General features: G+C 39.1%; 2 protein-coding genes across 2 annotated transcripts in view; one reads left to right on the plus strand and one right to left on the minus strand.

The window, feature by feature from the left end:
• Positions 1-280: 280 nt before the first annotated feature.
• LOC103806282 (rab3 GTPase-activating protein non-catalytic subunit-like) lies at positions 281-8,973 on the plus strand (the record flags this gene model as incomplete). Its single annotated transcript, XM_009078962.1, has 12 exons — positions 281-497; positions 906-1,079; positions 1,210-1,316; positions 2,344-2,410; positions 3,085-3,155; positions 4,562-4,597; positions 5,009-5,083; positions 5,326-5,544; positions 7,333-7,422; positions 7,508-7,726; positions 8,378-8,536; positions 8,827-8,973. Coding segments are annotated over 12 exons (1,581 nt in total), but the record flags the coding sequence as incomplete, so codon positions are not given.
• A 2,495-nt stretch (positions 8,974-11,468) lies between these two features.
• IARS2 (isoleucyl-tRNA synthetase 2, mitochondrial) overlaps positions 11,469-21,445 on the minus strand; it is a gene marked incomplete at its 5' end in the record, with an annotated part of 29,399 nt that continues 19,422 nt past the window's right edge. Inside the window, 8 exons of the mRNA XM_009078963.1 lie at positions 11,469-11,648; positions 12,745-12,935; positions 13,076-13,221; positions 14,059-14,165; positions 14,761-14,892; positions 15,233-15,358; positions 16,397-16,499; positions 17,272-17,380. Of these exons, the coding sequence (XP_009077211.1) occupies positions 11,469-11,648; positions 12,745-12,935; positions 13,076-13,221; positions 14,059-14,165; positions 14,761-14,892; positions 15,233-15,358; positions 16,397-16,499; positions 17,272-17,380 (1,094 nt within the window). The remainder of the gene's footprint in view (positions 11,649-12,744; positions 12,936-13,075; positions 13,222-14,058; positions 14,166-14,760; positions 14,893-15,232; positions 15,359-16,396; positions 16,500-17,271; positions 17,381-21,445) is intronic.

Raw genomic sequence — 21,445 nt, forward strand, 5'->3', positions numbered from 1 at the left:
CATTTTTCAATGAAATATGAACTTAAAAATGGGACTATAAGGTGATCTTTCCGGTCCTTTTATTTCCTTAGGCTTTTATTTAAGGACCTGTGCAAGTTGTGAACTGTGTGGGATATTAATTGATCTCTGCATAGTAGTTATTGCATACTTTGAACTAAATTATTCTTTAAAATGTAACTCTTGGGATACAGCTTTGAGTTTTAAGACTATGCATTTTTTTATAAACAAAACTGTGCTTCTTTAGGTGAACATACCTAAAGCAGTTCATGTGTTCTGTTAGTTTTCCCAAATAATTGTAGGCTCAGACACGGAATCCTGGGAAGCACTTTCCCTTGATACTGAATATTGGAAACTTTTGCTGAAACAGTTAGAGGATTGCCTGATACTTCAAACACTACTGCACAGCAAAGTGACCAAAAGGACAAAAAGAGTTTCCTCACTCCAGACTGAGCCTTTGGGCAGGCTGTCTGTAAAGAAATTGCTTGAAGCTGGAAAAGGTACATTTTTGTATTTTTTTTTTTTGTTTTCTGGTTTTTTGTTTTTTTTTTGTTGTTGTTGTTTGGTTTTTTTGAGAGAAATGCTTGATCATCTTTCTAATAGACTTCTGATCCATCCTTACTTGCTTAATGATGTACACTACTCTGGAAACTGTTCTGTTGGATACCCTTCTTAATTAAAAACCCTATACAAATCATGTAGAATTGTGAAAGGGTATTACTGTAAAGACTGCCTTGTGAGCCTCCAATCAGGTGGTTAGGAAGTTTTTTAATTGGTAGAGTTATCCTTATATAATTAAAGGTAGTAGTTAAAACTCCCGTATTTTGTCTTGTCCCTCGATTCTGAAGCATAGACAGTCTAGGATATGTTACCTATACCTCACACTTTTTTTTTTCCCATTATCCTAGGAGGTATTGCTGACACTGTAGCAAAGTGGGTTTTTAAACAAGGCTTCACTCCTCTTGTGCTGAATTTGCCCCAGATCAGAAACGATACGGATAGTACTGAAGAAACTGCAGAAATGCGTACTGATATCTTTCTTGAGGAACCAGGTGCAGATGCAGGCTTGGAAACAATCCTAGGTAAGAAAATAACATGAATTTTTTGGATTTATAAATGTCTGCAGAACCGTTTTAGTTGTTAATGTTGTGAAGTAGCAGAAATTGTAGTGGGAAAAGGTCTGTCTTCTAACTTCAGGTTTTCTTTTTCTAGAGCTGCTGCAACTAGCATATCAGCAATTTCCATGTAGTCTTGAAGTGGATGTACTCCACGCACATTGCTGTTGGGAATATGTAGTGCAGTGGAATAAGGACCCAGAGGTAAAAAAAAACTTAATTTGCAGGGAATAGTTGTTAAGATCAGCTTGATAGAAGCAGTTTCACAGGTTTGTAATAGTTTATAGAAATAGATTATAAAGATTGACTTTGAAAGCCACACCAGTTACAATTTTTCTGTTGTAAGTGGTGAGCAGAAATTGAATTGAGAAAATGAATGCAAGTTCTGAGGCTGAATGGCACCTCACAAAGCCAGGGCTGTGTGTTTCAAAGCTATCAGATTCTCAAAACTGGAAGTGGGGGAACTAGGTTCAAGTAAGCAGCATGAAAAAGGGTTATGACTGTATTTTGTGAGAGTACAGAACAGTTTGAGTACTGCAAAATAGTGGTGAATGTTTTCTCTGTTTAGATATGCTAAAACAGATCACAGAATACTAAATTTGTTAGACTAGAATCCATTCTACTTAAGGAAGAAAGGGATTTCTTGATGTTCCTAGATTCCCTGGCTGCTGCTGGAATTGACATAGGAGAAAGAAAAAAAAATCCTTTTTTTCCACTGCTGTCCTATAGTTTTTCTAATGGGCAATGCCTCAAGTTCAGCTGATATTAAACTGAAGTTAGCATTCCTTAGACCTGTGCAACATAACAACTTGCTGTAAAATAGAAGGTTCCTTTGAGATTGTTAAAAACTTATCCCATCATAATAAAATTCAATAAAAATGAATCTTTCCAGCAGTAATGGATTTTTTTATTTGAAATATGACTGTAGGCAGCAGAGGTGCCTTTCAGCATGTCACTATGTTAGCAGTACATATGTTAAAAGTCCTGAAATTACAAATGATTGCATTGTTTCATGTTTACATTGTTATTCATGAAACAGACTTTGCCATTGCTTGTGTGTTTGTCAGATACTGGTAGAGAAGATTGCAATAGCAAAATAACTTACAAGTTTTGTAACTGTCAAAAACAGTAGCTTTAAGATAATCTATCTGGGCCCTTTAAGAAAAAATTAGCTTTTAAAGTTTTGAATAATGTAATAACTTGTTCTTTTCCTTTTTTTGTTTTACATAAGGAAGCGTGTTTTCTCACTAGGTCTATAGATCATTTGAGATGCATCCTTAATGCTCACATTCAGCATGGTAAGTACAAAGCTGTTATTAAAACTTAGCTCTGAAATTGTGAAACAGCAGAATAAATGTTTGTGGACTGGTGTAAATGTTTGCAGTTCATAGTGATGATGGCCATTTTGTCTTAAAAAACCACAATAAAGCCACTTTCTCCTGACATTCAAGCTTTTGTTTTTCATGTTGAAAGAGTTTCCATCAGAGCTGTAAAAATAAGTTAGTTAGATAAAGTTGACATATTTAACTAAAAACATTTTAAAATAAGTTGCTCTGAAACAATTTTTGGGGGATATTTAAATAGTGGAACATGTCAGTTGCAGTGAATTGCTTTTCATGCATTTCTTGATTCCCTGTTTTAACAATTGTGATGATAGTTGTCTCTTTTGTAGGCTATTTATGTATGCAGATAAGGTGCACTTGATGCCTAAAGCACTAGTCTTAACCATGCTTACCACTAAAGTTTGTGCCTTCCTACAATGTTTTACCCAGTCTGTCTAATATAATAATATTAATAAATGATTCATTGCACTTGTGACTGTATTTGATCATGAAGGTAGACAGCTCCTGCCAAATCTACATTCCAAGTATAGAGCAGTGAGGATAGCTCACAATTCCTACTTGTTTCATATACCATCTTGGCAGATCCCTTTTCAATTCCCTTGGAGCTCACAAGTCTGTGATTATTCTAGGTATTGCTCTGATGATGTGGAACACATTCATAGTCAAAAGGCTTTCTTCTGCTACGTATCTCATGGACAAGGTGAGTGCAGTGTTGTGACAGTGTTTTTGAGGCTGTTGTTAACTGAGAAGTCAAACTAGTATTTATAAACGATTGGTTTGGGCTTTTCAAGTATTTGGAATATCTTTGATCGCTCTGCCTCTTGCTTTGCCAGATGTACAGCAGCAGCTAAGTGTTTTTCAGCATAAAAGTCCAGATGCAAAGGGAAGTGTTGACAGTGATTTAAAGAAATACAACAACCCAACACAAAACCTGCAAGAATCTACTGTTTTTTCTTTTCTTTTTCTTCTTCTTTGCTCCTCTCATTTTCTGCTTTTGCTTTTTGTTTAGCTTTATAAGAACTGGAGAATATCGTCTCCCTCGTTCCTTTCAGGAAATAGGCTCAGTTGTGTACAGTTGCAGTAGGTGTTTCTTCTGCAACCTTTCCATTTTTTCTGCATGCCTTTATGCAAATCCTTCACCATAACTTCTACCTGGATTAACACCTGCAGGAGAAGAAAGAAATGTTTTTATTAATTAACTGGTTTGTGCACACATCTGTTACCTCAAACAAATACCATGTAATAACAAATGTCATTAACTTTTATTAGCTATTTATGTATGTTTGAAAGCTGAGACTAGTCCTTATGGTTTGTGTTATAGAAGCAGTAGCACAACTGATGCCACCAATTTCCAGAAAAAGTTTCCAAATTTGTTAGCATTTCATCAGTCCCAAAATCGACAGCTGAATGTCTTGAATTCAGACTTTGAAACATGATGGATCACTTGTATTAGAGTTTAAATAATTCCATAATTTGGGACCCTGGAATCTCACTTCAGCTGTTGTTTAGACTTTGCCATGATTTTGTAATCATTCCTTTTATCTTTTTATGCTATGGAAGAGAGAACTTCCATCATGTGCAACATTGGAAAAACTGGACCATACAGTAATATTCCTAAGCAGGATATGATTGAGGTGTCTCTTCTGAAGAGTTCAGATAGGAAAAGCATGGAAACCATGTAATAACTTGCTCATTACACTTCATCCATGTCAGTGAATATGCTGGAGCATTCACCCTTCCTTTCCTCTTCCCTTGCCTACCTAGTGTTTCACTCTGATAACACACTTGGTGTTCCAGAAATCAGTGGGAATTTTCTTATCTGTCTTTGAGATTTGAATGAGGACCTTGGGACCTTGTTTCTAATCCTAGGCTTTAAGAAGGATGAGCTAAATATGGGCACCAGTGATGTTCATTTCTGAGCTGTATGATCTGTATCAAATCTGGCATTGAAAGCAAGCTATGCAATGTGCTGCATTAAGTAGTTGTAATGAACTATCTTCTCATTTTGTAGTAGGAAAATCATAAAAGGTTGAAATGCAGGTAACAGATATTATGATGAACATTATTTAGTTTTGATTAATTTTTTTTTATTTTTTTTAAAAACAGGTTGGAAAAGCTCCAAAGGACAGATTGTGTAGACGGGCAAGTAACACTACTTTTGTCTTAAAACAGTATTAAAACTTCAAATGTTATAGAAGGTAGCCTTGAGACTGTAAGATGACAGATTACCGTTATTTTTCATCCATAATTATGTTAATTAAAACTTTTTTGGAAGAAAATTATCAGAAAATTAAATTTACAAGATGTGATTACTTGATTCAGTCTTCTTGAGAGATACAGTATTGTACATGGCTACATTTAGCTTTATTCCTGTTCTTCACGTTGTTTCTGAATCTTTCTTAAACTTCAATGAATATTTGTGTACATTTAGGTAAACAAAATGAGCTGAACTATGTGTTTTATGTCAACAACTGTCTTCTCAAACATACAGAGCTAATAAAAGCCTGTTTCAATTCCAAGTGAAACAACTTAAATCACACTATTTGTTAACAGGACATAGGTATGAGTGACACAGCAGTGACAGCTTTCCTTGGCTGCTGTTCAGAACTTCTGCAAACTTTGCTGGAGGTAAGTCTTTATTTTTCCACGTAGAAAGTAAGAAACTAATGGATTCAAATTTAACCTTAAAGACTATGCTTATACTAATTTCTGTACTGTTCAATTCAGACAAATATTAATGAACTTCTAGACAATAGTAAATTTTCTTTTCCATTTCACTGCAGAGGACTTGTGGTTAAAGCCATGTCCTTTGCAGAGGCAAACATAGATGACATTTTGTGTGTGACTGCTTTTCTGTGTTGCTGTGGCAGGCAGACATGAGTAGTGATGAAATGCAGGCTCCTGTCTTGGACACTGAAGATGCTTGGGTGTCAGTAGAAGGACCAGTATCTATAGTGGAACTAGCCCTGGAGCAGAAAAGCATTCACTACCCACTTGTGGAGCACCAGTTTGTGTTATGTACTGTCTTGTATGCCATCATGAGGTTTTCTCTGAAGAGTGTGAAGCCTCTGTCACTGTTTGATAACAAGGTATGTCTTTTGAAAGCACATATTATAATACTACTGTCCTTGTTCTCTATAATACATGCTAGCTTTCAGTCTTTAAACAGTTCATGCACAGTTTTATGAAACACATTTTGTCTACTGTGGTGTATTAATGTTGTCACCAGAATTCAGGCCGAGACCTAAACTTGGTACATTTCCTTATCAATAAAAGATTGTAGTGACCTCTGATGCATGAAAGTCAGCTCTTTAACAATTAGCTGGCTGAAAATACTGCATGATAAGGTTTTTCTAGTTGCTCTGAGAGTGCCAGATCAGTGAAAACATAAACATTTAAAGGTCAGAAATGTTATATTCGTGTCAGTGTTGTATCCATTATTGCTGATGATTATTCCAGAATACTGAGCATCTCAAAGGAATAAACAACTTGTCATTTGACCCATCTAAACCACTTTAAAAAGTCCCTGCACTTAAAATGCAGTATATTTACAGTCAGAGCTTGACCCCTGATACAAAGCAGGTACCAGAAACTGAGCTTTCCTCCTCCTACCTTAATCACTCTACAATTCTAAGAAAATTTAAACACAAGGTACTGGTGCAGACTGTCATTTAAATCCTGCTGGAGAGAAAATTATTTGGTCCTGTAATCCTGTTTAGATTTCTTCTAAATGATATACAAGAATTTTATAAATGTGGAGTATTACTCTCCTTTTGCCATAGGTTCTTGTCTGTATGTAAGCTCTGATGAAGCATTTGGTCTGGTTTTAGCATTTTATCATAGACCAAATTCCATTGGTTTTATGCTTTTTTGTTCAGCCAATCTCTTAGCAGAAAGCATGATACTACCTTATGTGATTTAAGAATGCTTATTATGTCTCAAGTTAAATCAGAACCTATTCCTATGCCTCCTTTCCTTTACATACAACTGTTATTCTTACCTGCTGCCCTTTTGCCTTCCCATTTGTTCTGTGAGCTTCATGAGAGTGTCTGACAGGTCTTAAGAGAATTTGGCTGATGGCTGAAAAAGTGGTTAGAAGTCTCAAAGGCCATTTATTACCTTATTTCTGACAAGGCAAATCACTCTCTGCACCTACACATTCATTGCTGTCTGTTAACATTGGCATTTTTTGGTACCAGTTTCGCTACTCCCTGCACTGGTATGGAGCAGGACTGCTAGAGGTGCTTGGCACTGAGTGTGTCATTGCTGGAGCATAGTGGGCTGCAACAGGGACTACCTTGTGCCATTGTTCAGGGGTTTACCTGAAATTTGATTAACCTGTAGTTCAGGAGACCTTTAAATTAAGCAGTGTAAACTATATCGATAATAGATAAAATACATTTTCCTATCAGCTATTTTGTGTTTCTTCTTACATAGTGTTCAAAGCCAAGTTGGATGAGGCTTTGAGCAACCTGGTCTAGTGGGAGGTGTCCCTGCCCATGGCAGGGGGGCTGGGCCTAGATGATCTTTAAGGTCCCTTGCAACCCCTTAACATTCTGTTATTCTATATTGTGCTGGGTATGTTGGTGTAGAGCCAGGGACCAGGAAATATACCCAAATTTCACCTCCAGCTGGTATCAGCTGCCTAATTTAGTAGACAGATGGTTTTAAGTTTGAAAGCAAATCCCTGACATGTTATGATTGCATGAACACGTTTGGATTGGTCTGTGGATTTAACTTCAAATATTATTCTTTGCCCTCAAAGCAAAATAGAAGATGCAGTACAAATTAAATGCAAGAAATAACTGGGTTGCTTAGTAATGAATCACTTGTATTCCCCTGTATCCCTGAGGCTTGTCTTTGGTTCTCAATTTTAGGGCAGAAATGCATTTTTCAAAGACCTTACATCAATTCAGCTGCTACCTAGTGGGGATATGGATCCAAATGTGTTATCCATACGACAACAGGTAGGCATAAGTATTGTACTCTTAAGTTCTTATAATTCTAAAATTCCAAATAATACTGAAGTAACCTGCAATTTTTGCTTCCAAGTTCTTGCTCAAAGTAGTGACTGCAGCAGTTCAAACACTATGTTCATCACAAAAGGACAAAGAAGCCTCAGAAGAGGAGTTGTTTCCTTTTGAAAAGGGAAAGAATTGGCCAACTTTGGCTGCAGACCTGGCTCAGTACCTCCAAATCTCTGAGGATCTGGTTAAAAGGCATTATGTCTGTGAACTGTATAGTTACGGGATGGATCATCTTGGTGAAGAGGTAATAACAGCTTCTAAAGTTTTTTAATCAGTGCAACATTAAGATGCCTGGAAGGGTTAGGCAAGATTTATCAAGCTCAGCAAATCCCCAGGCTCAAAAGTCAGACTGTAAAAGTACTTTTTCTAGACCGGTAATTTACCCTCGTGTTCGTTTTTCCCAATGAGAATCTGTCTAGCAACTAGTGGAAACATGACAGGGACTTATACTGGTCTAAACCAGTATGGCCTTTTTTTTAAAATTATATTTGATAGGTTTAGGAATTTACTTTTTTTTTTTTTGCCTTTAATCTCTTCTTTTAGGAAAATTTTACCAGTCTTTGGACAAGAAAATCCTTCCCTTCCTGAGAGGAAGAGTAAATTTGAGGGTATATGGAAGTTAGGAGTATGTTGCTGAACTGTAAAACAGGTCTTGTGTTTCTGCTAATGCCTGTGTGAAGTACAAAGGGAGAGAATTACTTCCTTCACTCTTCTGCTCTTAAGCTCTTAGTAACGTGCTTTATTACAGTAACATGTAACACAGGCAACAATCTCAAAAACTATCTGTCCTTTTACTGTTGAGAACCTTCTTTACATCCAGCTTTTCAGGCCTCCAGATGTGTGAGCTGTGTCATGCTGAAATGGTTTCTAATGCCTTACATTTCTCTGTTTTCAGGCTTTTCTTCAGGTGGCTGACAAGGAGGTGCTTGCATCACAGCTGCTCATGCTGGCTGGGCAGAGGTTGGCCTTCGTTTTGCTCCATGAACAGACACAGGAGGGTATGGATGTCCTCACTAGGCTTCCTCCAACACTATGTACTTGGCTCAAAGCTATGGTAAGTTAAGCCTGATTAAGGAAAACAGGTTGATTTTTCAGAAGCTTCTGTTCATCAAGGCAGAGGTTACATCTGAATGGCCCTTTCTTACTCATGGAAACAAGAATTTGTTCCCATTTTTCCCAGTGGCAGTTCTGTTTCAGGGAGGGTAAAGCAGTTTCATGGGTCAAAGCATCAGCTTAACTGGGTTTATAAACCATAGCAATGTGTTTTATACAAATTCTGGAGGGATTTGACAAAAATGATCATCTGTAAAATTTCCCTAATGCTGTGTTGATTCTTTTTGATAGGACCCCCAGGAAGTTCAAAATCTTGAAGTGCCAATGGCAGCAACAGCTAAGCTGGTTAACAAAGTCATCGAGCACTTACCAGAGAACCATGGGCAGTACAGTCTGGCCCTGAACCTCATCGAGGCTGTGGAAGCTCTCCCGGCGTGACGTCCTTGGTTAGCACAGATCAGCTGTACAGTGCTGCAGTGCATGATTTGACACAGGCTGAGTTCTATGGAAAGAAACTTCCATGTGGCTCCTGTTAAGCAACAAAAAGAACAATGCTCCCCGTTCCAGAAGTTCAGGAAGCAGTTTAAAATTGGAGTATATTTTAAATTCTGCACTAGTACAAATATGTTTAGTTTCTAGTACACTTGTCAGTATCTGAACTGCTTTGTTATTTATTTCTGACTTGGGTGCTTTATGCAGTTGTTTAAATTGGATGAATTTGACAGCAGTTTTAGTTTCTTAACAAAATCACATCTTGTGAAATTCTGTACTTCATGCTGGCAGTAACTGCTGCAGTTTCCATGTTCCATGTATGATGTTTTTCAAAACAGGCTTTAAAAGTAGACCCAAGAAGAACTTCAGTCTCCTGATGTTATCATGTAAAGCCAATACTGCTTTTTCTGAAGCCAGAGGTGGTGTTGGGGTCATGCCTTGTAACTGCATTGTATGTGACAATGACAAGTGCACTAGACATAGGATGAAACATGCTGGGGCCTTATCCAAAGGGAGAACAGCATAGGAAGCAGAATCCAATTCTCCAGACACAAATATGGACTCATCTCTTAGTCCAAATCTCCCAGCATTGTCTCTAGGGTGCTGGGCTTCAGCTAAAACTGGATTTACATCTCTCTCCATTATTATTAAGCTCTGCAGAGTTCACGTAGGTCAAGGAATGTCTTACTGTAAGATTGTTCCTCCATCTGATCACAGTAGATGATGTAGTATGCTATAAATCTCTGCACATGTTAACTTGTAGACAAAAATGCTTAACAAGTTGATCTAACTTCACTAAGATCTCTGTAGTACTGAGTAGCCTTAAAAAACTCTCGTTTATTTATGGTACCTACAGGGAATCATAATGAGTGTCTTCACTATTGGAGTGGTATTGAAATGGATTATCTGTCATCAGTTAGTACTGCTCACTGTCTGCCTAAAGGAAGCCAGGAGAGAAAAATGAAACTGGTGTAAACTGTTCTTGTCTTGAAGTCAGCTGAAATTACTAGCTCCATCTTGTAACCTGCTCCTCTTGCATTGTATGTAAGAAACATTCATAATATCCTGCCTTCCTGGAGACAGGATTTAGAATTTGGTCTTAGCTTTCTGAAGTATGTGCTGCTGTCATCTAAGGGTTAGACTTCTCCAAAAATGTTATACAGGTGGCTTGTTCCACACAGCCTCCTTCATGTGTTCCTGATCACTGCACTCCAAGGTAGCTGATGAAGGCTTCTTGATTTGTTAACCAAATGTTTGACTTCCTACAGCCAGAGTAAAGAACAGTAAGAATTCTAGTAAGAGTAAGTACGAGCCCTGGTCTATATTCTCTTTACTTCTGTAGTGACTTCCGTAACTGAGGCTAAAACAGCTGTAGGAGAAAAATGGGAGATGGCAATATTGTACAGGTGACTTGACCACCTTACCTGACAGCACTTCACACTTCTGCAGAAAAGAGTAGGTTTGAGGTTTTGGTTGTCATGGAATCAGAGGAAAACCGAAAGTGTTTCTTAGGTGCATTACATTCCTCTATCCTAGTCCAGCTGTGTAAAGGATTTTACTGTAACTGAGTATCATGTCAGAGCTGACTCACTACACCACTCAAATATGTAATGTATTGTAAGTAATACTCTGTATATAGTGCTATTTTGTGTCTAATTTGCTGTGGATTTGTGTAAATTGATTAAATAAAATTTGAAGTTTCACTGTCTTTTCCTTCTTTATAGAGAATGGTGGTCACCACCTTTTCTTCTGTTTTACAAAATGGGTAGACACTCCAGAGGAGGGAGGACTGGTTCTCTGGGGATCTGCAGAGCTACCTGCTGACAGTACACAACAACAGCTGGTTAACTGGGGAGCTTCACTTAAATGGAAGTGAACTTTCAAAGAAAACCAGTTGGCTAAGAACAAGTAAATCAGTCAGTTATTTTTAACCACCCTTTTTATTAAGCTGAAAAGTGATATACACAAGTAGTTGTGTGTGTGTGTATATATACATATATATATATATACACACACATACAGTTCCCCCCAAAATACATGGTAATTCTGCTCAGGCTGGGGCTTAAGCATCTGGTTCTACAGGTTTTGTATGCAGACCTTCTGGTTAGCCTCTGCTGTGGTGTAGACTTCAGTACTAAAGACTTGAAGCAGCTTCTGCATAGGCATTTCATCTTCATGTGCTCCCTTTTCCAGCAAGGACATTGAGGCACCGTGAGCAGGGAGTGCTTGAGGACTCGGAAGTGTATCTCCTGCAGCGACCACATTTCGCTTTGGCAATTGGCAGGGCTATAACTTTGTATGAAGATTCTTCACAGATGAGACCACCTGTTAACAACAGTTATTGCTGAGAGCGAGCCTGGAGCTGTAGGCAAACACTCAGATGCTACACACATATGATGTGAGCAACAAAGTTTGTTGTAATACAGGAAAGAACCAGCTGCTTAGCACTGTAGCCTGTCTGGAATACTTCTCTTACCTTCCAAGTTAATCAGAAAGGTCCCTTTGATGATGTTTACATCTGCAGGTGTTTCTTTGGGTAGCTCACTCAGCAGTGTTGTCTGTGAAGCCATCATGATCTCATTCAGCTGTGAAGTACTAGAAGTTTCTTCAGCCTGTAGTGCCTAGGGGAGAGAGTTAATTTTCAGACTTGCAACCTGGTTTTGTTCCTCAGCATCCTCCTAGAAAATGTTAAAGCAAAAGTAGAATTGCTGTGGATGTGATTGCAGCAGCTGTCAGAGCCTTGGCAGGGAGAGAGCACAAGTTTGTTTACATACATGTGTGCCTGTGCGTGTCCAAACATACGCATATAGGTAGTTCTGTTCAAGTTCAGTATCTACCTCTGTAAGCTCTAAGATTCTCCATTCTTTAAAACAAATGCTAAATCATGGTTCCTACTCAGCATGGATTATTTAAACCAAGAGCCTAATTTACTTACTCCTGCCAGGAGCATCAGTACAAACTTGAACTGCATTGTCCAGGGTTCCCTCTGCAGCTTATTTTGACCCTCACCTCAAGGAAGCAGATGACTTTGGGGGAGTACTGCCAATGGCACTAGAACAGGTGTTGTCAAGGAGTGCAGAGGTAGAGGGTAGTCACTAATAGTGTAGCTCAGGTGTCAGTATGGGGTCCAGTACTTTTTAATATATTAATTAATAAGCTGGATGATGGGGCAGAGCATATCCTTAGCAAATTTGCTGATTACAGTGCTCAGAGGAATGGCTGATACAACAGATGGCTGCACTGTTGTTCAGGTGAACAGTGGCTGGAAAGCTGCTTAACAGAGAAGGGGTCCTGGTGTCCAAGCAGCTGCCCATGAGCTAGTACTATCATCTCCCAGCAGAGGCAGCCAGCAGATCCAAATTAGGATGCTGTGTTAGAAAAAGCATTGCCAGCAAGTTGAAGGGGATCCTTCTTCAAGAAAACACAAACCCACTATTTTATTCTGAGGGTGGTCAAATAGTGGGTGCAGGTAGCCCAGAGAGGTGGTGGGGTCTCCATCCTCAGAAGCATTCGAAAGCTGATGACACAGTCCTGGGCAAAACTTGCTCTAGGGTGGGTAAGCCTGCCTGAGCAAGGGCTTTGGGTTGTACAGTCTCTAGCAGTCCCTTCCAACCTCAACTGTTCGGTGATTTTCTTGCAAGTACAAAGCAGAAGAAAGTTTACTGAAAGCAGTATTTTTCACACAGACTATTCTATTCTGTAGTTGCATTTTTTTACCTCCATTAATTCAAACAGCAATCCGGGCTCAATTACAATCATGACTTCATATTCCAAAGAATTCTTGCCAGAGAGGGACCCAAGGAAAGAGTCTCTCATTGCACATGCACCTTCTATTGCTTCCTCAATGCCAGGCTTCTTCCATGATGAGCTTGCATTAATCCAGCCAGTCCTAAACACACCCTCTGAGTCTTGAAAGCAAAACAAAGACATTTTTAGTTTAGTCTTTCTATTCCAGTGTTTATTAAATGAATAAAAAAGAAGGGCATATCTCTATATTTGCAATTAAACAGTGCAAGAAAAAAATTCTTAGGAATTTTATGTGCTTTACCTTTCTTATAAGGGATGTGCTGGAAAACCTCCTCTGCCAAGTGAGGAAGGATTGGTGCAAAGGATCGGACTACTACGTCTAAAGCCTCTGCTAGTACAGTTTGACAGGAACGACGCTTAGGATCTTTTTCTTCTTCACAGTACAGCCTGCAAGACAGCCATGAAAGCTGGAAAGTATTCCTATGTTCATGTCACTGTTCAACTCAAGAGCCACACTTTTGGGACTGCCAGTGGAAGTACAGTCTGACCCAGCCTGCCTTTCTAAGGAAAGCTTGGCTTAAGTGTCCTTCCTAGGCAAGTACAGTGAGCTACAGACAGGGCCATCTGTATATGCAGTCACATTATGTCATAGGAGGTTTTGTACAGGTTAATTTGTATAGGCTCACCTCAGGGAGGTGAGTCTGCAGCTCTGTCAGCCCTGTGTTCTGCTTCATCTATAAAACTTATTACTAGGGCTTTTTTTTCTCTCCCTTTACTCACATTATGGAAACTAAAGATCAGTGTAACGCCTAACTTCCTACCCCCACCAAAAAGCCCTTGCAGTTTCTAAAAGTATCTCACTTCCTCCTTTTACTGATCTAAAAAACCAAATACATTCAATTGCCCAGATAAGTGCTAAAAGCCCTTCCCCCTACCTTCCCAAAGTCAGATGCACACACTGCTAGGCAGAAATATAGATCCAAGATTCTCTCCTTCAGAATTTATTTGGGTTCAATGCACACACGTGCATTGATTACCTTTCAAAATGCTCAGCACTCCCAGTGGACACTATACAAGAAGCACCAAAACCAGTAACAAAACCACTCAACTGAAAGCAGATGAGATTTCACCAGGGAGCTGGAGTTCACTAGAGCACAATGTCCAGCTGAGAGAAGTTCTCTGAGACACCTGCATGCACTCACCATTCACCTGGAAGGTTATTATCTCCATCTCAAACCAATTAACTCATTTTTCCCCACTTAGCAGCAGCAGGAAGGAACTTACCTGTCTTTAATTATGCTGAAATAGAAGCTAGACAAGTTTCTGGAACAGAATGCTTGAAGTAATCGAACAACTTTGCTATAATCATATTCTTGGTATGCTTCTGTAACCTGGGAGAGGGAGCAGAGGCAGGTAAGAACAGCATATCAGTTTTTGTCACACGGCACACAATGACAGCCCCTGATAAACCCAAACTTACAGAAACTGTAATGAGTGACACAAAGTCAGAATTTTTCTTTAAAAGGTTGTTGGAGGGGAAAAAAATATTAATTCACTTAATAATTAGACAAACAATTTCAAATTTGAGGGGAAGGAACAGGGGGAACCTGAGAAATTATGCCCATGCTTTCAGCAGAATGGTGGCAGAAATGACAGCTTTGGGCTTCAGCAAATATCCAAAGCTCTAGAAATTTTTGGATTTGTTTTTTTTATATCCTTTAACTATTTCTGAAGACTTCTAATTTGAGACCTTGGGCAGGGAAAACTGGTTGATGTTAAAACAAAGGTAAGGATGTTAAAAACAAAGCCTTCCTCAAAAGCTGAAATGGGCTTAAGGGAGTGCATATGGCATCAAAGAACTCTCTGGTGGTTGCAATGTGCCTACTTGACATACTCTTTTCTCACGTGCTTTAAGAATTTTCTCTAGAGATTATAACCAATGAAAACCATTACATACACATTCATCTAAATATAATTTACTCCTACCTTGCTGGCATAATCATGCAGTAAATGGAGCATGTATTGATCCACTATGTACATCTCTGTAGCAGGGATGGAATCAGTTTCTGGATTGAAGCCAGCCAAATTTCCCAGCATGAAACGCAGTGTATTCCGGAGCTAGGAACAGCCCAGGAAAATTCAACATTAATGGTCTGCACTTTAGATGAAACACAAAATGCTAATATTCTATAATTAACCAAAATTGGCTCCTTCTCAAAATGACTGAGCACTTACAAAAGCATCATGAAGAGCATATGCCAAAACAATGTACAGGAAAATAAAGACTGGCTGTTACCAAAGCATGCTGCAAAAATCAGTCTATGTCTTAGAACATTTTACTATTTGATTCACAGCTGTAAAAAGCAGAAGTACCTAGCTAAATAAGTTTGGAAAAGCTTTGCAGCCAATACAAAGAGGACCTGTTAGAATGAAGATTTTTAGCATATGTGGCTCTTACCTTGTTGATATCATCTCTTGCAGCATTGAGTACCACAGGCCCAATCATCACCTCAGTGAAAACATTGGATTCTGCCACCCACCAGCGGAGAACGTCAGCACCGTATGGAGGATCCTTGGTGTGATCCTAAGTGCAGACAGAAAGGCACAAGAGTAAAACTGCTGGGGGTCGTGCAGCCTGGTGAGCAGTGCTGTGAGCATACAGAGCCACAAAGTATCTCCAGTTGGAAGGAACCCTAGGGATCATGGAGTCCAACTCCCTGCTCCTTGCAGGACTACCTAGAACTCCACGTGTGCCCAGAAGGTATTTTGAGACCTTCATCCTCTTTCAGCAGAAATACAGTATATACTCATAGCAGGCTCTGTACAGGCAATGCTAGAACCCAGGTAAGTCAAGATGAACTCACCTGCAGCCTTAAGCCACCAATGTTAATATAAAAAGCTACATACTTTTTTCTTCCCCTTCAGACTGTTTACAACTCTGAAAATGCCTCATCTCCTTTCTGAAAGAACAGGAACCACTGTGTGTTTTAATGCATTGGATAAGCAAGTCTTTGTAAGGACTTATTCTTTTATCTGGAGAGTTGAAAAATCTGCTTAGCACCCTGAGAAAGAGCAACAGCAGGACTGGGGAGAGAAATAAAAATCACCTGCATGACCTGCAGTACAACCTCCCTGACCATGGAATGAAGTTTCCAGAGTCAGTAACAGTCTAGGCTGAGAGCAGAGAGATTGCTGGGGTGCAACTTCTACTCTGCTGCATCTGACTGCTCTACTGCTTGGCCCACCTTATAGGTTTCAGTCAGTTTTAAAGCAAAGGTTAATTATTTTATTTTCTTAATTCCCCTCTCCCCCATTACTCTATCAATAGCATTCCCTGGTAAAAAAGAACCATTCTAAATCCTCTGCATAATTTTGTTTTAGCATTTTCTCTTCACAGAGAACAAAGGTGTGTGGGGTTTCGGCACTACAGCTGAAGCAAAACAACTCAAGTTTTTTACTCCAGCCAAATGGAATTGCAGTGTAGCTAAAGTCTTTAGGAGAGCCTTACAGAGTTCTGCTACAAGACACCTGTTTAGAGAAAACCACACTACAAGACAAGTGCAGAATCTGGTAGTGAAAAGTTATAACCAGCAATTCCAAGAAACTCAAGAATTTGACTTACTTCACCTCCATTGATAACAATATCAGGGTCAACCACATTGCCAATAGATTTAGACATCTTCTCCCCTTTCTCACCAAGAGTAAATCCATGAACTACCAGAGTCCTGAAGAAAAGATTTTAGTGAAAACAAAATCCCAGTGAAAAATCTATGTTAAGAATAGATTTCTAATGAGGATATTCTTAAGTCAAAACATACAAACCCCCTCTATTTCAGTAAGCCTGAGGCTTCATCCATCGAGTTCATCCAACTATGAATACATTGTACTACCATCCAAGGAGTGCACACAACTTTATTTTCCTCATTTAATTTTGCAGTAGAATCAACAGATTGTTTAGACGTATGTATTTAGATGTATGCACATGTATTTCAGACGAATTAAAGACTAGAGTATTATGTACTCTTGAAGCCAAATACATTTCCCAAAATTTCCTTACAACTGACCCACATTACCCTCCCCTAAGCTTTTCATTACCCAGGGGACAAACACCATGCCATAGCTCCAGTGTAAGATAAGCACACAGTCATCCTGAACTCTCAAACATTCAATTCACAAGTCAATGATCTTAGGGGATTTTCACACTGCATCTCCCATAAGATTTCCTTTGATTATGAGAGTGGGAGGGATGTATCTGATAATGTAATACCTAAATGACTGAGAAAGAAAATATCTATTGAAATGATGATGGAAGAAAAATTAAACAGTAAATTCATTACAGTCAAATCTGAGAAAACCTTTATACTGAAAAATGTAAAAGCATAAATCAGATACTTAGTAATGGTTTGATTACTCTTGTTTATACACTACTGTGCACACTATCAAAAGCCCAGTAATGAATAAATGGACTAGCAATGTGTTTGCAATCCATACACTTACTTGTATGGTGCCTTTTTCCTTGCTGCCACACTAGTTAACAGAGAGGACTGAAACCAACCTCCCAGCTGGTCTTTTCCTTCAAGGTATGTATCTGCTCTTTGATCTGCACCTTTAAAAACAGAACATTTTATCTGAAACATCAACCTATATCCTGAAAAAAATTAACACACAAGATCTCTGAAAGTGATTAGTTAAACTCAATTTGCTGTTTAAACTCCGCCAGTAAGTTAATTTTGTAAATGGTGTGTGATTACTTGAACATGATACGAGGGATTCATTAGTTTCACAATGTTTTTAAAAATCCAAGACTAGCTGAACTCCAGAATTTAACAAATAAACTTGCTTTCCCCCAAACAAAACAATAAATCACAAAACAGAAGCTATTACAATCAGAGTGCTTCACAAGAAGTTCTCAAAATACTTTCCAAGTACTCCTAAACAAACTGAAGGACACAAGGAAAGATCATACACTTTGGAATTAATAAAAATCTAGGCCACGACCTGAAACCACTTGGAATTACTCAGGACACAAGTGACAGAGGTAATGTGCCTGATGAGCCTGTGGAAGGCATCAAGTGTTTTCATAGGAGACCAGGAGGCTTTGGCAGTGATCACAGTTCACCTGTGACAGAATTTGCATTTCTGGTCACTGGTGTTCCAGGTGATGAAAAATTTCAGGACAACATGGGAAACAAGAAAGCCTGTTGGGGGAGAGAGGGATATGGAGGAGCCTGGCTTGTTTAATTTATCCAGGTGACGGCTGAGTGGAAATATTACTCCCTATAAATACATACACACAAAAAAAGAATGCTAGGGAATCACAACTGGAGCTAACAAGTACTGTTGGCATCGAGGAAAAATTGGGCTACAAGAAATGCAGGCTGGGTATTAGCTGACTGCAGATTAAAATCAGAAGAGCAAACCCAGCTATTCCACAGGGTTGAGAGAGGACAGCAAAGTTCAAATGGTTTTACTGGTGGAATTCAGTCACTGTACAAAAAGGTACAGGACCTGTTGACTCAAGAAGTTCCTCCTTGTCCTAAGCAACCCCAGACAGGTCACCAGATTGAGAACAGAATAACGTGGAACACAGCAGAACATGCAAGTAAAAGCCTACAAATGTGCAAAACTATACACGTATTTGTCAGGAATTTGGTTTTGATTCTAAAAGTTGGTGCTGTAACTTCCCAAATATTCAGAGAAAAGTTTCTCTCCTCAGTTTGTATCTACTAGCTCCTTTTAGCCTCTTCCTAGACCCCTGAGACAATGCTCCTTTCTGCTGCTGCCACACATGATTTATTTGTTTAACTTAATGGAAGTTTCGATATTTAGATCCATCCTGCAATAAAATGAAGTTCAACATTACAAAGGTCAGGGCCATACAGTTCCAGCTAGCACAGGAAAAATGTGTGGGTGGATGTTATGGTTTTTAGCACATTTGTTTATTCATTCAAGTTTGGGTTTTAAAAGCAGAACAAGTAAGGATCAGCCTTTGTATTAGGAGACTGCAAAAATACTTGTAAGGACAAGATAAAAAATAATATTCGTGGTAAGGAAGACAATAACCTTGGAAAATCTGTAACAAGATGTTTGTTACTTACAACTAGTTTACCAGCCACTAGTTTTAGAGAAGTGAACATTCATGCAAATACCAGTAGTTACAACTTGGAGAAGAATTTAAGCAAACAACTGATTACAAACAGCAAACTGTATTGGGGTTTTTTCTGACAGGAACTAGTACATCTGGCAGGCTTGGCCAGTTAAGGGACACCTGAATATTTTATCTCTGTAAAATACAAACATGGGTTTTGCATATACAAAGTCTGCCCTTTAAGCAGCTCCCCTACCTCAGTTTCGTGAAAGTTGCGATTGTTATATAGAAATTAATTACAACAGTGCTCACTTTTTTTTTTAAAAATTGAAGAGTATGTCCAACAACCACGAAGAGATTTTTCAGTTGTTTATTTTACACTGAGGTATAGTACATAGGTCATTAAAGAGAATTACAATTTATGATCCTTCTGATTTGGATTTCAAGATTCCATATCTTTGATCTTGCAGACTTTGACTTTTAGATTAAACGTATTGTATTTTAATGCCAGGAATGAACCAGCTAAGATAAATTCAAGCCTCTCAGTCAGCACAAAAGTTTAAACACTTAGATAGGCAAGTTGTAAAATAATCTCATTCATTCAGTTAAATATTAGCCAATAAGATAGGGGAAAAAAAAACTTAGGATGTTGCAAACTACCATCACTGCGATACAAAACTGTAGGTAAAAAGCTGTGTGACCCCTACCAATGGCATATCAGATCACAATAGAGCCCAGTGTGCATTTTTATATGAAAAGTTTTGAAAAATAACCATTCCCAGGTCATAGTGTGGATGGCACTCTGCCCACGAGGAAAGTGTCAAGACCTGTAAGTGAATTTTAAGACAGAAAAGAGTTCTCTAAAAAGGATGCTCCAAAAACAGCTACTGAAATAAGCCCTATCAAAAGGCTGAACTTTGAAGCTAAAGAACAACAAAAAAAAAGTCCTGGGCACCACAGCATTATGTATTGAAAATCAGCACATGGTTTTGAACAAAACTTTGCTTTTAGCACACCTCCTTTTTAGAGGCAGTGTATTAACATTCTTCTACCTCAGAGCAGCCCTGTGAAAATGAATTTATACATGTATGAAGCATTTGGACTTACATTTTAACATTGCATAAAACAGTTCCTAAAGGAAAAAAAACCAACATTTGAGGCATATGTAGCAAGAAACAAACAGAATTGGGTGGCACTAGAATAAACTGTTCAGTTGAAAACAGTGTTAGGCAAACAGCATTAATGAAGCAAATGGCCCTTGCAGTCAAGAAGGCTAACAGAATCCTGGGGTGCATTAGGAAAAGCATTGCCAGCAGGTCGAGCGAGGTGATCCTGCCCCTCTACTCAGCCCCAGTGAGGCCACAACTGGAGTATGGTGTCCAGTTCTGGGCTCATCAGTACGAGAGACATGGAGCTCCTGGAGTGGGTCCAGCAGAGGGTAACAGAGATGATTAAGGGTCAGGAGCACCTCACTTACACAGAAAGGCTGAGGGAACTGGGCCTGTTCAGCCTTGAGAAGAGACAACTCAACTGAGAGCTCATTAATGTCTGTAAGCATGTCATGGGAGGGTGCTAAGGAGATGGAGCCAGGCTCTTGTCAGTGGTGCAAACCAATAAAAAAAATAGGTAATTCCTGATGCACAGGAATTTTCACATGAATATGAGGAAGAACTTCTTTACTGTGTGAGTCACTGAGCACTGGAACAGACTGCCCAGAGAGGTTGTGGATTCTCCCTCACTGGAAATATTCAAGAATTGTCTGGACACAATCCTGTGCCATGTTGTGTACTAGGATGGCCCTACATGAGCAGGAAGGTTGAACCACATGACCCACTGTGGTCCCTTCCAACCTGACCTATTCCATGATCCTGAAAAATGGCATCCCCAGAAAACTTCAGAAGCAGTGGTTTTTCAGAGCACATTGCACTTGTGGGTCTGCTCTCACTGGTGCCGGGCAGTAGAATTTATTTCACACAGAATCTACTTATAACCACTGAATTTCGGGGTTGAATCTACAGTAGTCAAATCTTTAATCTTAGTGTGTATGTCGCACCTTCCTACCTGCCACACTGCTCATGTGGAACAGTTTGGTTAATTAGTCATTTAGCTAGAAGTGGTATCTTAGACAAAACTAGGCTGGGAAAAGGAAGCCAAGCATACTTTAACAAAACAATAGGAACTTTTAAGTCACTTCCACCAGAACTATGCTGAGTCTCTGGCAGGAAAAGCAGCAGGGCAAGCATTAGAATTACAACTGTGCATGCAACCTATGATTTAGGCCATTGAGCTTGTGTCACTGAGTAATTCCTTTAACCTCATATAGCAGAATCTCTCTCTCTCTCTCTCTCTCTCTCTCTCTTCTTCCTCTTCCCCATCTCCTTTCCCAACCCGACATATTTTCTGACAGCAATCTGTGTGGCCATCAGCTAAAGGGATAAATTTTACAACTCATTAAATACTTGGACATAGCTGGTTCAAGCACAGTGAAAACTCCGACTCAAGTCGCAGAGACACTGGAGAGAATGACTTATTTTTGCAATACTGGGAACTGGCAGGAAAATCTGTAACATCTTTTATTCCTGC

This window comes from Acanthisitta chloris, unplaced genomic scaffold, assembly GCF_000695815.1.
Source record: "Acanthisitta chloris isolate BGI_N310 unplaced genomic scaffold, ASM69581v1 scaffold23037, whole genome shotgun sequence".
Taxonomy (NCBI): Eukaryota; Metazoa; Chordata; class Aves; order Passeriformes; family Acanthisittidae; genus Acanthisitta; species Acanthisitta chloris.